The 12,848-nt window shown below is 37.2% G+C and overlaps 1 protein-coding gene across 1 annotated transcript in view; it reads right to left on the bottom strand.

Moving 5' to 3' along the window:
* SPAG16 (sperm associated antigen 16) overlaps window positions 1-12,848 on the bottom strand; it is a 269,751-nt gene that overhangs the window by 244,238 nt on the left and 12,665 nt on the right. Inside the window, exons 5-8 of the mRNA XM_029959592.1 lie at window positions 12,113-12,250; window positions 6,598-6,705; window positions 5,214-5,331; window positions 3,754-3,823 (exon numbers count right to left, since the gene is read on the bottom strand). Coding sequence (XP_029815452.1) covers window positions 3,754-3,823; window positions 5,214-5,331; window positions 6,598-6,705; window positions 12,113-12,250 — 434 coding nt within the window. The remainder of the gene's footprint in view (window positions 1-3,753; window positions 3,824-5,213; window positions 5,332-6,597; window positions 6,706-12,112; window positions 12,251-12,848) is intronic.

Genomic DNA, 12,848 nt, shown 5'->3' with positions numbered 1-12,848 from the left:
AAAATTGGTTTATATATCAAACACTTTCTACTCACTTAGTAACTGCTATCTACTAACATGTTGCTCACAGGTCTTTGGTTTGTTGGTGCTTTTGAAATACATGTAAACTAAGAGTTATGACAGTTGAAGAGCTTTAAAAGTCAATAACTATTACCAAAACAAACAAACAAAAAGGAACAACTTCCAAAGATGTGTTGCACTAAGAAGCCAACAGCTTATGTTTACACATTTTCTATTCTGGTGGTGTTGTACAGGGAATGGGGACAAACAGGCCCAAGCACTTCAACTGGTGCATTTTAAATTTCTTCTTGCATGACCTTCTAACTGCAATTGCATCGGATAAAAGAAAGGAAAAGCACAGTTAACAGTCTCAGCAATGAGTTAATTCAACCATGAGTAAAGAAACTCGAGTTCAACTTTTGAATATAATTGGATAATAAATAAGCAGCTGTTGTTTTTAGGAAATATAAGAAGAGTACTGAGCAAGTAGCAGTTTTATAACATGTTTATAGAACCAGCTGTTACAGCAGCATTCACTTAGGTTTATAAGAAACCCAGAATCAACAATGCTTAATTCCTGCAGGAAAAAGTGGTCTTTTCTCAGAGCACCACTTAACACTGTGTTTTGATCCATAAGTAAAGGTGTGAGAGCTCTGTTAATATACACCAATAACCTAAATAAAATATCAGCTCTCTCTCTGGTAATTAGATTCCTCTATGTATGATCTTGCTATCATTTCAGGAAGGACCAGATTTAAAACAAAAATAGTTTTAATGCAAATCTTCTTAAAAAAAAAAAAAACAAACCAAAATTACTTTTTAAGAAGTAATCTGAACTCCAAATACAATTTTTCTTTCACAGCTGATTTCTGAGTGACCATAGGAGAGAGAAAAACAGTCCATGAGAGGACAAAGTCCTCACCAGAACTGTTAACTAGTTCCTCTCCAACTACTACATCTTCTTCATATCAGCTTGAAACAAGCAAGGCAAGAATTAGGAAATAATACTCAGGTTCCTTTAGGGTTTTTAAAAATTATTACAAGTTTTTCTCTTGAAGGTTTTTTGTACAAAACCAAACAGCAGCCTGACAATGAGACAGCAAAAAAACTCCTAGTAAATAAAATACATATTGTGTATTGTGGATTCTCTCCTATCCTCTTCAATTGCCTGAAATGCACCAGGCTGAAAGCTCCTACGTCAAATGCCTGAGTAATAAAGCCCAGAATAGTTGACCTAAATTTAACATTAAATATTGTTAATTTTTTTCTACCTAGCTGCCAGTCACAAATTTACAGTGCAAACTCATGGTGAATATTAAGAAGCTTCCCTTTGTTCTTTATTGTGCAGTATACAACTCACTCAAAAAAAGCAACTCTAAGCAAAAAAACAAACCCACGGTCACAGAATGGTTTGCATTGGAAGGGACCTTAAAGCCCATCCCATTGCAATCCCCTGCCATGGGCAGGGACACCTTCCACTAGCCCAGGTTTCTCAAAGACCCATCCAACCTGCCCTTGAACACTTCCAGGGATGGGGCAGCCACAGCTTCTCTGGGCAACCTGTGCCAGGGCCTCACCACCCTCACAGTAAAGAATTTCTTACTAACAGCTAACTTAAACCTACTCTCTCTCAGTTTGAAGCCATTCCCCCTTGTCCTGTCACTACACACCCTTGTTAAAAGTCTTTCTCCAGCTTTCTTGGACTGGATGTGCAGAACTCCCAATTCAGCAAACCTAAAACCAACTAAAAGCCACTCTCAGTGCCCTTGAGCCAAAGGCAGCATTCCAGGTGTTCTGCAGGCACGTCAGGCTGTGGGACAGAGGCAGCAGCAGGAGCAGTGAAGGGCAATCCCTGCTGCTGGGCAGAGCCACCCTCTGTCCTTCAGGCTCTGCACTGCAGAGGAAGCAGACACTTGGCCAGCAAAGGCACCTCACCTTGGCCAAGGATCACTTGGCACTCTGAGCAGGCACTGTCTCCTAACCAGGACACACAAGTGCAGAAGAGTCAGCCCAGAAGAGACAGCAACCAACAAATGCAGCTGTAGGTCAGCTCACAGCACAGATTTGCAGCTGCAACAGCACCAGTTCCTGCCAAACTAACAAATTTAGAGCAAAGTGAAGCCAACATTTCTCCAGTATCCAGGCACTGCTTGTTTCTCAAGGCTGCATTTACACTGTCTGAGGAATAGAAAAAAATCAAGAGGCAACAGAACATGATCATCTTTCAAGAGCCAGCAGAAAGTATTTGGATAAGAGACAATATCACCCACTGAGACATGAGTATGACCTACAGAGTGCAATAAAAATTATGTACTATTAGAGGACAAAACACTGAAAAGAAATGAATTGAAATACTGATTAATTTATGATACCCAAGATATGAAGCAAATTAAGATTTGTACAAGCATGCGGGTGGCTGATGAGCTTAATTTATGCTGGAGACTGAGTGACAAGGGGCTTTTCATACAATTATTTATCAAGTGGTTCCCCTGCTCGTCACTTTTTGGTGTTATAAAGTGCTCTTAAGATTTTTGGAGAATAAACAAGAGTGAACAGCCAGGGAGTAGTTTTTAGAATCACTCAAACAACAAATAAAAGTATGTTTAGTACAAAAAGGAGACAGATGGGGCATCCACACTGTAAGACACGAGCATGGGAAAGAACCCACACTATATATCCTCAAGTCAATTTTAATAGTCAAGGAAATGCTTGTTAAGCCTCTTCACTCAACCACAAACAGAAAAACACAAAAAGAAACCAAACATGTTTATGTGGCTACTATTCTTTTTCTCAACTTTGTCTTTTCTAGAAGAATTTTACACAAAAAGAAGTTACCTCCATGAACATGGGAACTAATGAAACAAACTACAAAACAAACAGATATTTAAATTGGCCCAATTGGAACAAATGCTTCACCTGGAAGTTGTATAATAATTTTGGGTTCTCTCATTTCAAATAAACAGCAATCTCTGATGGGAGTCCTGCTCCTGACTACAGCAGGCAAATAAAGACTTTGTTGTCAGAGGATGGAGCTCACCATTTACCCTTTTCATAATCTCATTTATTTTCAGGAGAATTTAAGAAATCTTTTTTTTTTTTGAGACTTATCTTACTAGTAAATGTAGCTGCAATGGGAAAATAGGTTCCAAATTATTGGTGGGAGTGATGCTCTCAAAGAATGCGATAACATGACCTTCATTTACTTAGGAAAACAGAAGTGTTACGGTTTCTCTGATGGAGTTAGAAAAAGTAATGTAATATTTACACAGGGAAGCAGTGCAGTAACATACAGATAAAGATATTATTCCAGTAGGTATTATATCACCTTAGCAACCTTCTGTAAAAATGAGACATGCTAAAATAAGAGGCTGGATTTCATAACACCAGCATTTTCAAAATGCTTCCAGACGCCCATATGCACCATCTTAAGAGAGAGATAAGAAACAACATACACCCCCCAAAAAAAGGGATATTAGTGGATGCAATAACAAAACCAGACACAAAATTGCTTCCTAGGGCAAAGTCCTTTCCAAGTTACAAACACCATATTGCCTTCAGCAGTCTCACTCTCCTTAGTGAAGACATTTCAGAATAAAACACTGAAATGACAAAGCTGCTGCTCCGACACCCGGTCAGCTGATAAAACGTTTACAATGCAAGTATTTTTGATTTACTGTTACACCAGATTTTGAAATGCATTACAACAACACAAACCCCATGACCGGTCTGAGCCTGGTGATGGGAATATTTTACCTTTTGCCTCAGAAATCTGCTTAACACCTCCGGAGTCTAAATTTTCTAACACAGCCTGCAAACCTGTAACCTAATTTTAAAAAGAGAAAGAATAAGAGAAGGGAGTGTGAAAACATTGCTTTTGAGGAATCTGTTCACAACACACACCATTTATGCCTGTGTAGTTAATAAAATTTCATCTATCACTTTTTACTTTAGATTATTTTCTCTAAGTTATGAAAATTACTCCTAATTCAAGATTTTGGAAAGACCCAGGAAAACAATGCTGTAAAATACAACCACCCAGAATCTCTCACTTTTACAGCTCTACTAAAACAAAGCAGTCATACAGAATATACCAGGGCTCTGACTGCACCAGCAACTTTTAGCCACTGCTGTCACTGCACTGATCTCTAATTTAATGGCACACTATGACCTACAGCTTTGTCATAACAAAATGTCACAAAATATGGTGTTACATGTTACAACCAGTCACTGCTCTGGAATAAGCACGGTTCATGTCTGCAAAAGTCTTACATATGTCCCTAAAATTTCATAGCATTGGAACTTTCAATGTTTTGTACTCCTGATTCAGCATAACTCTGTATGGACAGTAAACTTCCATTTTCTATAGGGCATTTGCTTTTATTTATTGCAATTTCAAACATATAATTCTCAGTGTTTTAAAAGTAAGCCCTCAGGTGACCTGAGAAAAACTGGAGGCAGGGGAAAGGACAAAATGAGAGATGAAGACTATCAGAATAAAGTCCAAGCATGGTAAATTCCTTTTACGTTACCCACATATGGTATTGCTGAAGTGCATTTGCTTAGGGTATGTTTGGTTTTATTCCCCCCTTCTTTTCTTGCACAAACAACATATTAGTTAAACACATGCGAGATAATTTTCTGTTTTTCATCTATCCTATCTGTGCTTATACTACTTCCTGCCTAAGGGGCAGAATATCTCAAATACCAACCTATATATCAGATAAGATTATAGGAATAAAATACTACTCTATTATTCCACTCCAGACAGAAAAACTGTCTCTGATCTCCTAATATATTTTTTTTTCTAAACCAGTAGGTCATTCTGGGATATATTTTAGAAAAAATAAAATGACAAACAGTAATAAAGATAGTTCAAATAAGCTATTTGCAGAGGCATAGATGGCAGCATGTGAATCTGTGTGACTATCACACCCTTCCTTAAGTTTCCACATGAAAAGTGTAACAGGGTCTGCACGTGGTTGACTCAGGGAGAGCAGCACCGAGCAAGTACTGAGAACAATTCCTCTGTGGCACTAAAGTTTCACATACATTCAATGGTAACATTTCACCAAATACCATGAAACCCACAAAATATTCTGCTTCAAACTACTCCATAAGTGGATTGTTTTATCAGAAATATCCTGTCTGTTTACCCAGTAAAAAAGCAAAAGCATTCCTTACAGCCCTGTGAGTGGTGTTCACCAGAGTTTTACCTGCCCCACTGCTTTGTCTCTCTCCAAACTAGTTAACATCTTCTGCTTCAGCATAGTCTCATATTTTTCAGACAGCTGCTTCAGCACTGGCTCATAGGATGCATAATGTGCCTTCAGCCTGAGGACAAGAGGAGGAAAAAATTATTTCTCGCAGATGAGTGAAATCAGAGATTTGTGTCTGCATAACTTCTCCCCTCCCCAAACCAAAGAGCAGAGGTTCCAAAAGGTCGACACAGGGGAGACAGCAAAGCTACTGAGTGTGTAACCACCCAACTGCAAGATCACAAGAGAAAAAAAAAAAACAGCAAAAAACCTCAGATCGATAAGAGGGTTCACAGCTTGTTTGGTTGTATCTTAAAACAACCCATCTAATTTTGACCTATTCTTAATCCTTCATACACAAACTGCACAATAATGTCTGTTAATTTGTTTTCTTGCAGATGGATGGCATTTCTCTGGAAGAAAGAGAATTACAGCTGTTATCTGATTACCAAATAAGATCCTCATCTAGACAAAACAGACTAGGATCAGTATTTCTTTCTTCACTGCATATTACACTGAGAATACTTAACTACTTTAATTCCTCAGACCAGAGGACTCAGATATAGAATCTCTCAAGAGAAACACGTGACACAGCTCCAAACCCACTGCATTCTGCAAGAAGCTGAATCACAGAGGACAAATCAGTGCTCTCTTGCATTAGCATGTTGGCATTTCAAGGTTGAACATGCAGAACACACAGCTGCCATTACATGCACTGACTGACAGCAGTACCAACAAAACTGTGTGAATTAATTGGAGCTGAAGATGTAAGCCACTCCTCAGCGTTATTTTAAAACAAGTGCTGGCATAAACATGTGCAAAGAAGAGATTCTAAACTCAGCTCATTTTTAAAAATGAAATTACTATAACTCAGTACCAATGGACTGGTTTGGATTTCTTTGCAACCAAAGCAAGATAGCAATTTTCATGCTGGAAGTTCAAGATAACAGAAAATGCCAATTATGGGAATCATGAATACAAAGGTTCTGAACTCTGTGTGATACCAGTTACCCTTAAAATGGGCAAATGTTCCAAAAAAAAAAAAAAATTAAAAAAAATTACATATTCACGGCAAAAGATCTCGGCAAAAGAAAATCTCATTTATATTTCCAACTATTAAAAATGCTATGTATTTATTAATGCCACATCACAACATAGAAAATACACCAAAAAATAATTCTAAATTCTTTGAGCAACGTGGCAGAATAGTCAGATGAAACTGCTATTTACCAGGACATTAACTAAATGCACTTCAAATTCCACAATGTTATCTCACTGCCAGGCAATAATTCAAGACGTTATCTTTAATGCTACATGTGTAGCAATTAAAATTATTTTTTACCTTTTCATATCACAAATCAGCCTGTTTTTCTCCTGGACCACTCGCCTGTGGTGCATTCGGTGGAAGTCTCGTTCTTTCTGCATTTTTAGGAGAGCCTCTTTTGTTTTACTATGTGTAAAAACAGAATATGCAAGAGAAGTCCTATTAATTACATCAAGCTATGTTGAATATAGGATTATTTGTAAGATATGCACATGCCTACTGTATCCAAGTTAGAAGTTTTTGCTAGTATACCCTGTGGTGGAGAACATGTACTTCTGAGGTATTCTTGCTGCCAGCTGAGGTACAAAGCCATGGGAGCTCTTCCCCTTCCCTCAGATCCTTTAGACAGAATCCATTAGGATTCTGGAATTATAAATCTCAGAGTTGAGGTCAACTTTAAGCACAAGGAGTTTCATGGAGGTATATATTCAAGTTACAGGTGATAAGAAAACAATACTCTTGTTTAAAATTCGACATGAAACTGTACTGATAATACTGATAATATACTGAAAATACTGATTTCTTAATGTCTGCATCATATCTGGAGCCCAACATTGGTACATGCTGAAAGGACACATACAGAAGGGTAACTGTACTGCTGCCTTGCAAATACATTTGGAGAGTCTTCTGGAACAAGTTGGGCTAGAAAAGTTTTAGGCTCTCTTCAGTCATGTTTGTAACCTGTACCCAAGTGTTCCCTGGATGGGACAGAGGGAAGCAAAAGGAATCCATTTCAAAATTAATTGTAAACATACTGATAACCTGTTATTCTCTAAGCACATTCTACACACAGCCATGGGACACCCTGAGATGCTCCACTCCATAAACATAAAAGAAAATACTCTCTATATATACAGTACATTTTCTCCTTGCCTTCACTGATATGGGTTTGGCAGGAAAGATTAGTAGATGAATTGTTTAATTGCAAAGGAAGCTTGAAATTACTTTGCACAGAAATTAGATATTTCCTTCTTGCAAAAATAAAGCTCACTTCCTCTGCAACAGGAGTTGAAGAATTAGCAAAACCACTATGCCAGGGGAGTATGCCAAGATCACAGGCCAGGAAGAACATCCATAACTGCCAGTGCATCATATTTAATTGTACAAGTAATTTATATTTGCTGTATATACATTTGCTATATTTATTACCTATACAAACTACCATCCTTATATGTGTACATTTACAAGAGAATTGCTGCTTGTAGCAGAGACCTGAAGAGCAGAGTGAAGCACAGAAGCTCAAAGGAGCCGTGGGCACACACATCACGTCGTGTGTGCACCGGCACAAACACCAGGAATTGTGAAACAGAGGAACTCAGGATATTGGTATGGGACACAAGGCACAAATTAATGATTCTGCTCAAGCTTCTACGAGCAGCAAAACATTTGAGAGGTAAATGAATCAGTGGTCTCAGGACAGTTCTGTGAAACAGCTCCATCACAACACCATGCTCAAAACCTGACTTGCCATAAAGACCTTGAATACAAAACCTGCCCCTTCAGAGCTCACAGGTGGCTTGTTCCAAGAGTAAAAGATGCTGCACCAGCCATAGCAAATACAATATCCATTTCTTTTAGTTAAGATATATGTCAAAGCCTGCAGCTCTCTCCATCTAAACTTCTCTCCAGCAAGCACTTCCATAAAAATAGCAGAAGAGGACAGGGCCCAATAAATCCAAGCAGGTTTTCCAAGGCAAGTTACATGCCCTGCTCCAAAGATGCTGCAAGTTGTAGCTCTACAATTTTAATTGAAATAAAGATAGTTTTAGAAAACAAACCCCCATGCTTTTACTCTTTCTAGGTTACACGACACTTGGTAGCAAACATGCTGAATGCACCACAAAATGAAACAGATGCATTTAAATACGGTGCTCAACACAAAAAGTGTGCACTTTGTTTTTTCCATTGTGTAAGTGGAGAAATATGTGCAGGAATAGTTAGATTTTGGCATAGAAATAGGAGATCAGCTGAGGATTTTATTGCTGGTCTTGGCACTAACTCTAATAATAAATATGACTTCCAGGACTGCTTTATATTTTGACCATTACTTTGGCTATAAGCTGGGTATATATTTGTGAGTGTACTCCCAAAAATCAGAACAGAAAGGTACCTGTGAATGTTTATGCTCCCTGTCTGATGTTGTGAGCTCCTCAGGCAAAAGCTGTACACAATTTTCATTCCATCTACCTAATAAGTCCCTAAACATTTAAAGAGCTTACAAATATCACACAGTCCCTGTAATTAACACAATTAACATGATACAACATTTGTCTAACTACATGTCTAAATAAGGCAATACACAGTCTGGCCATAGGAAAACAAAAATACATGCTATTCAAACTATTTTAAATCATCAAAACCAGACTAATATTGCTATGAAATTGCAATCTACTGTCAAAAAATATTACTAGAATATTAAAGAACAAGACATCACTGAAGACAATGAATTAGAATTAACTAGTCTAGTGTAAGAGTTAACCATTTTCAGAGTAATTTTCAAATTTTTCTGGCATATTGGAAAGAATACCTATGCGTCCACTGGGGAAATACAACAATCAACCAGGGTTCAAATGTAGCCTTCAGGATAAAAGAAAGGGAACACACCTAAGGTACTTTAAACTAGTGTCACACAGCAAACCAAAGTAAAATTAGTTTTGCTTCCTTTCACCAAACAATGGTCACTTTTAGGAATAATTTAAATAAAAACATACAGTTTACCCAAACCTTAAGGTAATAACTAGAGGTAGCTATGCAGTAAAAGAATTATGCTGATATTTATTTCTTTTAATGTATGCAGAGACATCTCAAGATACCTTCAGGCATCAGACAAGCTATAAAAAATACACACTGTATACAGGAAGTGAAGCTAATTCTCTCTTTAAATAATGAAATACCACAGTGAAATGTAACCAGCCTGCAATCTACTCTATCTGCCCACCTGCTTGCATGCAATCATGTAAATACTGTATTAAAATACCCAAAATACAATTACAGTTAGCTTCTAGACACTAAATCTCTTCCATCAATTACCAAACAACATTAAAGCAGGAGGTAATTGGTTTACAGTCATTTATCCTGGGCCCCCATACTGCCTAAGTCCCAAATAACATCTCTTTTCTTCAAGATGGTTGTCAAGAGTACCAAGCTCAGAAACATCAAATGTAATTAAAAGCTTCACAGCACTGTAGCTCTCAATCAATGTTTTCTGACTAATCCACAGAGGAAAAAATGGTACTTTCTTTGCTCACAAATCCTTGGTTTCTACCCAGTCAAAACAGCAATTCCTTAGTGCTCTTAAGCATTCTGTTTTCTGTGTAATTCTCTGTCAAAATTCGAGAGAAACTCAAAATGTCCTCCAGGTAATTTTGGCTCTTGCTGAAATATTATCTTTACCACAGCAAAGGTACTGACTCAAGTTATTGAATGTATGAACAAGAAAAAAATGCTGTTAACAGTCACTACACTAAATGGATTTAGTACAGAGTATTATGAGCTGGGTTTATCCAAAAGACATAATGGAACATTGTGACTCATGGTATGTACAGCAAAAATGCTCCATTTCACACATTTCAACAACAGTGCAACACTACTGGTTTAACCCATATATGATTCAAAACAACTGAAGTGAAATGAATGTCACAAGTGCTGAACTTTTAAAGTTAGTATCAGTGAGAACTTTGTAAGTTATTCAAAATAAAAACGGTGAAAAGTGATGTAGTGACCATAAGCATAAACCAAGTTTCACACCTGTATATACTCCATTCTAGTTTTAGCCAATAATCTGTGAAAATAAAACTCTTCCTCTGAGGGGAGAAAGGAGCACTAGTTTTAGTACTCTTTGAACAAGGTACATGCAGAATAAGTGCACTGTGTAACAGCAAATGCCAATGAAGGAAACTTCTAATTTGTGGCATACAGAACTGCCCTGTATCTCAGTGTCCTCTCTGGAATAACAATCCAGGGCCATGACCTATTTGTTTGCAGCCAGACCGTTGCTACTTTAGGTTTCATCAAACACTACAATGTGAAAAAACAGGGCACAATTTCATTTCATGGACTGAACCTGAGTGGTGGGACTTTTATTTCACGGACAGGTTGTAGGAACCCAACACATAGGCCATGTCTTTTCTCTCTCCTGCTTTCTTCCTGCTGCACCTTATCATGTCATCTTCCAGCCTTTTAAGTACACACCTGCTATAAAAGGTTTTCTGGCACCCCATGGAGTACAGAGATATTCTTATGGGAGGAAAACAGCTCGTTCAGACCACAGTGAAATGTTTTTGAGCTGTATGTCCTTAAAAAATCGTGTAGGAATGCAACAAACCCAGAAAAACTCTTATCAAGTCATAATCCACTCAGATTATCTTGTTACAGCATGTTCTGCTTCATACAGGGGGCAGGGGGTAGGGAGGGGGAAGAAGAAAGCAGAAAAGGTGGGGGAAAAAAGACAATAAAACTTGTTGAAATTACTACAGACAGTAATAAATTTCAGGAGGACCACATTTTGTAAGTGCTTCTTTTACCATGCATTACTGCTTCTTACTCTCCCCCTCTCATATGAGACACAATCCTTAAATACCCATTGTCCAACTAAACTGCAGATAAAAGTAATAAACGTTTTCTATATGGTCTGTCTCCCAGTGCAACTACACAGTATCTGCTGCTGTTTACTTAACTATTTGACTGTGGCCAATTAATTTATTCACTCAAAATGTAATAAATCATTATAATCAGAAAATAATTTAATTATCATTATCAGCAGCAATGATTATTTAAGAACTGAGTAGTTATTTTCATATAAAACATTCTAGATGAAAATTAACAGCTTGAGCAATCTTGAGGAAAACCAAAAAGAGTTATTTTTTTACAGTTCCATATTTTAAAACTGGCAGAAGTGAAATGAGTGCACCATTAGGTCTGAGGGTACAATCATGTGCAGATGAACCATTCTCCAGAAAAGGCCAAGTGACATGGAGTTCATTATCACATCTCTCCATTCCATAGGCTAAATATTTTAACTCTCATGACTGAAGTACAGCTGACTTATAAAATCAACTACTACAATGTACACATGAGTATAATGAATGATGGTAATTTACACTGATACCCCATTACCACTAGGGCCAGAGTGACAGATTTTCTGCAATTAAAAGAAGAAATGTTTAGTGATTTTTTTCCTCTGCTGAAGGTTTGTGGTAGCTGTAATTTATAGTACTGTAATACAAAACACACAGAATTTGTTTTTTACTTCTACCTATTAGACTCTCACGATTCTCCATAGCAATTTGTTGTGATTACTGGATATTATAATTTATTTTTGGCCCAGTAAATACAAACAAAAGAAATAAAGATTTACATTTCTAACCGAACTCAGAGAAACCTGAACTTCAATTATAAATGTCACCCAGAATTAAAAATATGTGCAGCCAGCATAAGAAACAGACACTTATTATTTTTTACTAAGTACTTGGGTTTACTTTATCTAGACATTTACTACCATACAGAAAAGCTTCAATACGACCAAATAACATACTTGGCAGCAAGTTTGTAGTTTTCCAAATCTTTCTTCAAACTCATATTCTCAGCCTGCAGTTGCTGGTTGTGGGTGTACACAGTTGGAACCAACCCAGCATCTTTGACTGTGAACACACCCCTCTCTATGAGTTCATACCTAGGAGAAAAGAAACAGATATATTATTCCACATTTCCATTTTCTCACTTCACTGATGTCTGCCTTCTCAAGCTACCATTTACCTACAGTAGAATCACAAGGATATTTATCACCTCCAGGCATTTTCCTTCTATGATCATTAACAATTCACAACAGTATTATCCCAACACATTGTTCTATTTTACTGTTTTTCTTTCTAAAATGTGTATTGTTCATAATAGTCATGACAGATAACACAGTACTTAAAGTTAAACAATTCTTCCCTTCCTTTCTTTTAAATAGCTTAAATAAAAGACAGAAACAATTGTTCTTTTTCAAATAACATTTGTCCTTTTTATCTCATATGCTTAAATATACGCAAGATTATTTTGTTAAGGACTCAAGTTGCAGATAGCTCAGAATCCGTGATCCTCATTATCCTGAACCTGGAAAACAGAGCTCATCTAGGGAAATTTCTTCATTCCTTCCTGTTTACTTATTTTCCATCTCCTTGTTTAATTATATTTACCAATATTTACCTATTTTAGCAGCCCCTGAGAAAACACGATTCCGTGACGTAGAAGCCTGAAGGCTGCTTTAGTTAAACACTTGTACAGAC

This window comes from Manacus vitellinus, unplaced genomic scaffold (genome assembly GCF_001715985.3).
Source record: "Manacus vitellinus isolate BGI_N305 unplaced genomic scaffold, ASM171598v3 scaffold_20_pilon, whole genome shotgun sequence".
Classification (NCBI taxonomy): Eukaryota; Metazoa; Chordata; class Aves; order Passeriformes; family Pipridae; genus Manacus; species Manacus vitellinus.
Note: the sequence above shows the minus strand (reverse complement) of the source record. Positions and strands in the feature narration are given on the sequence as shown.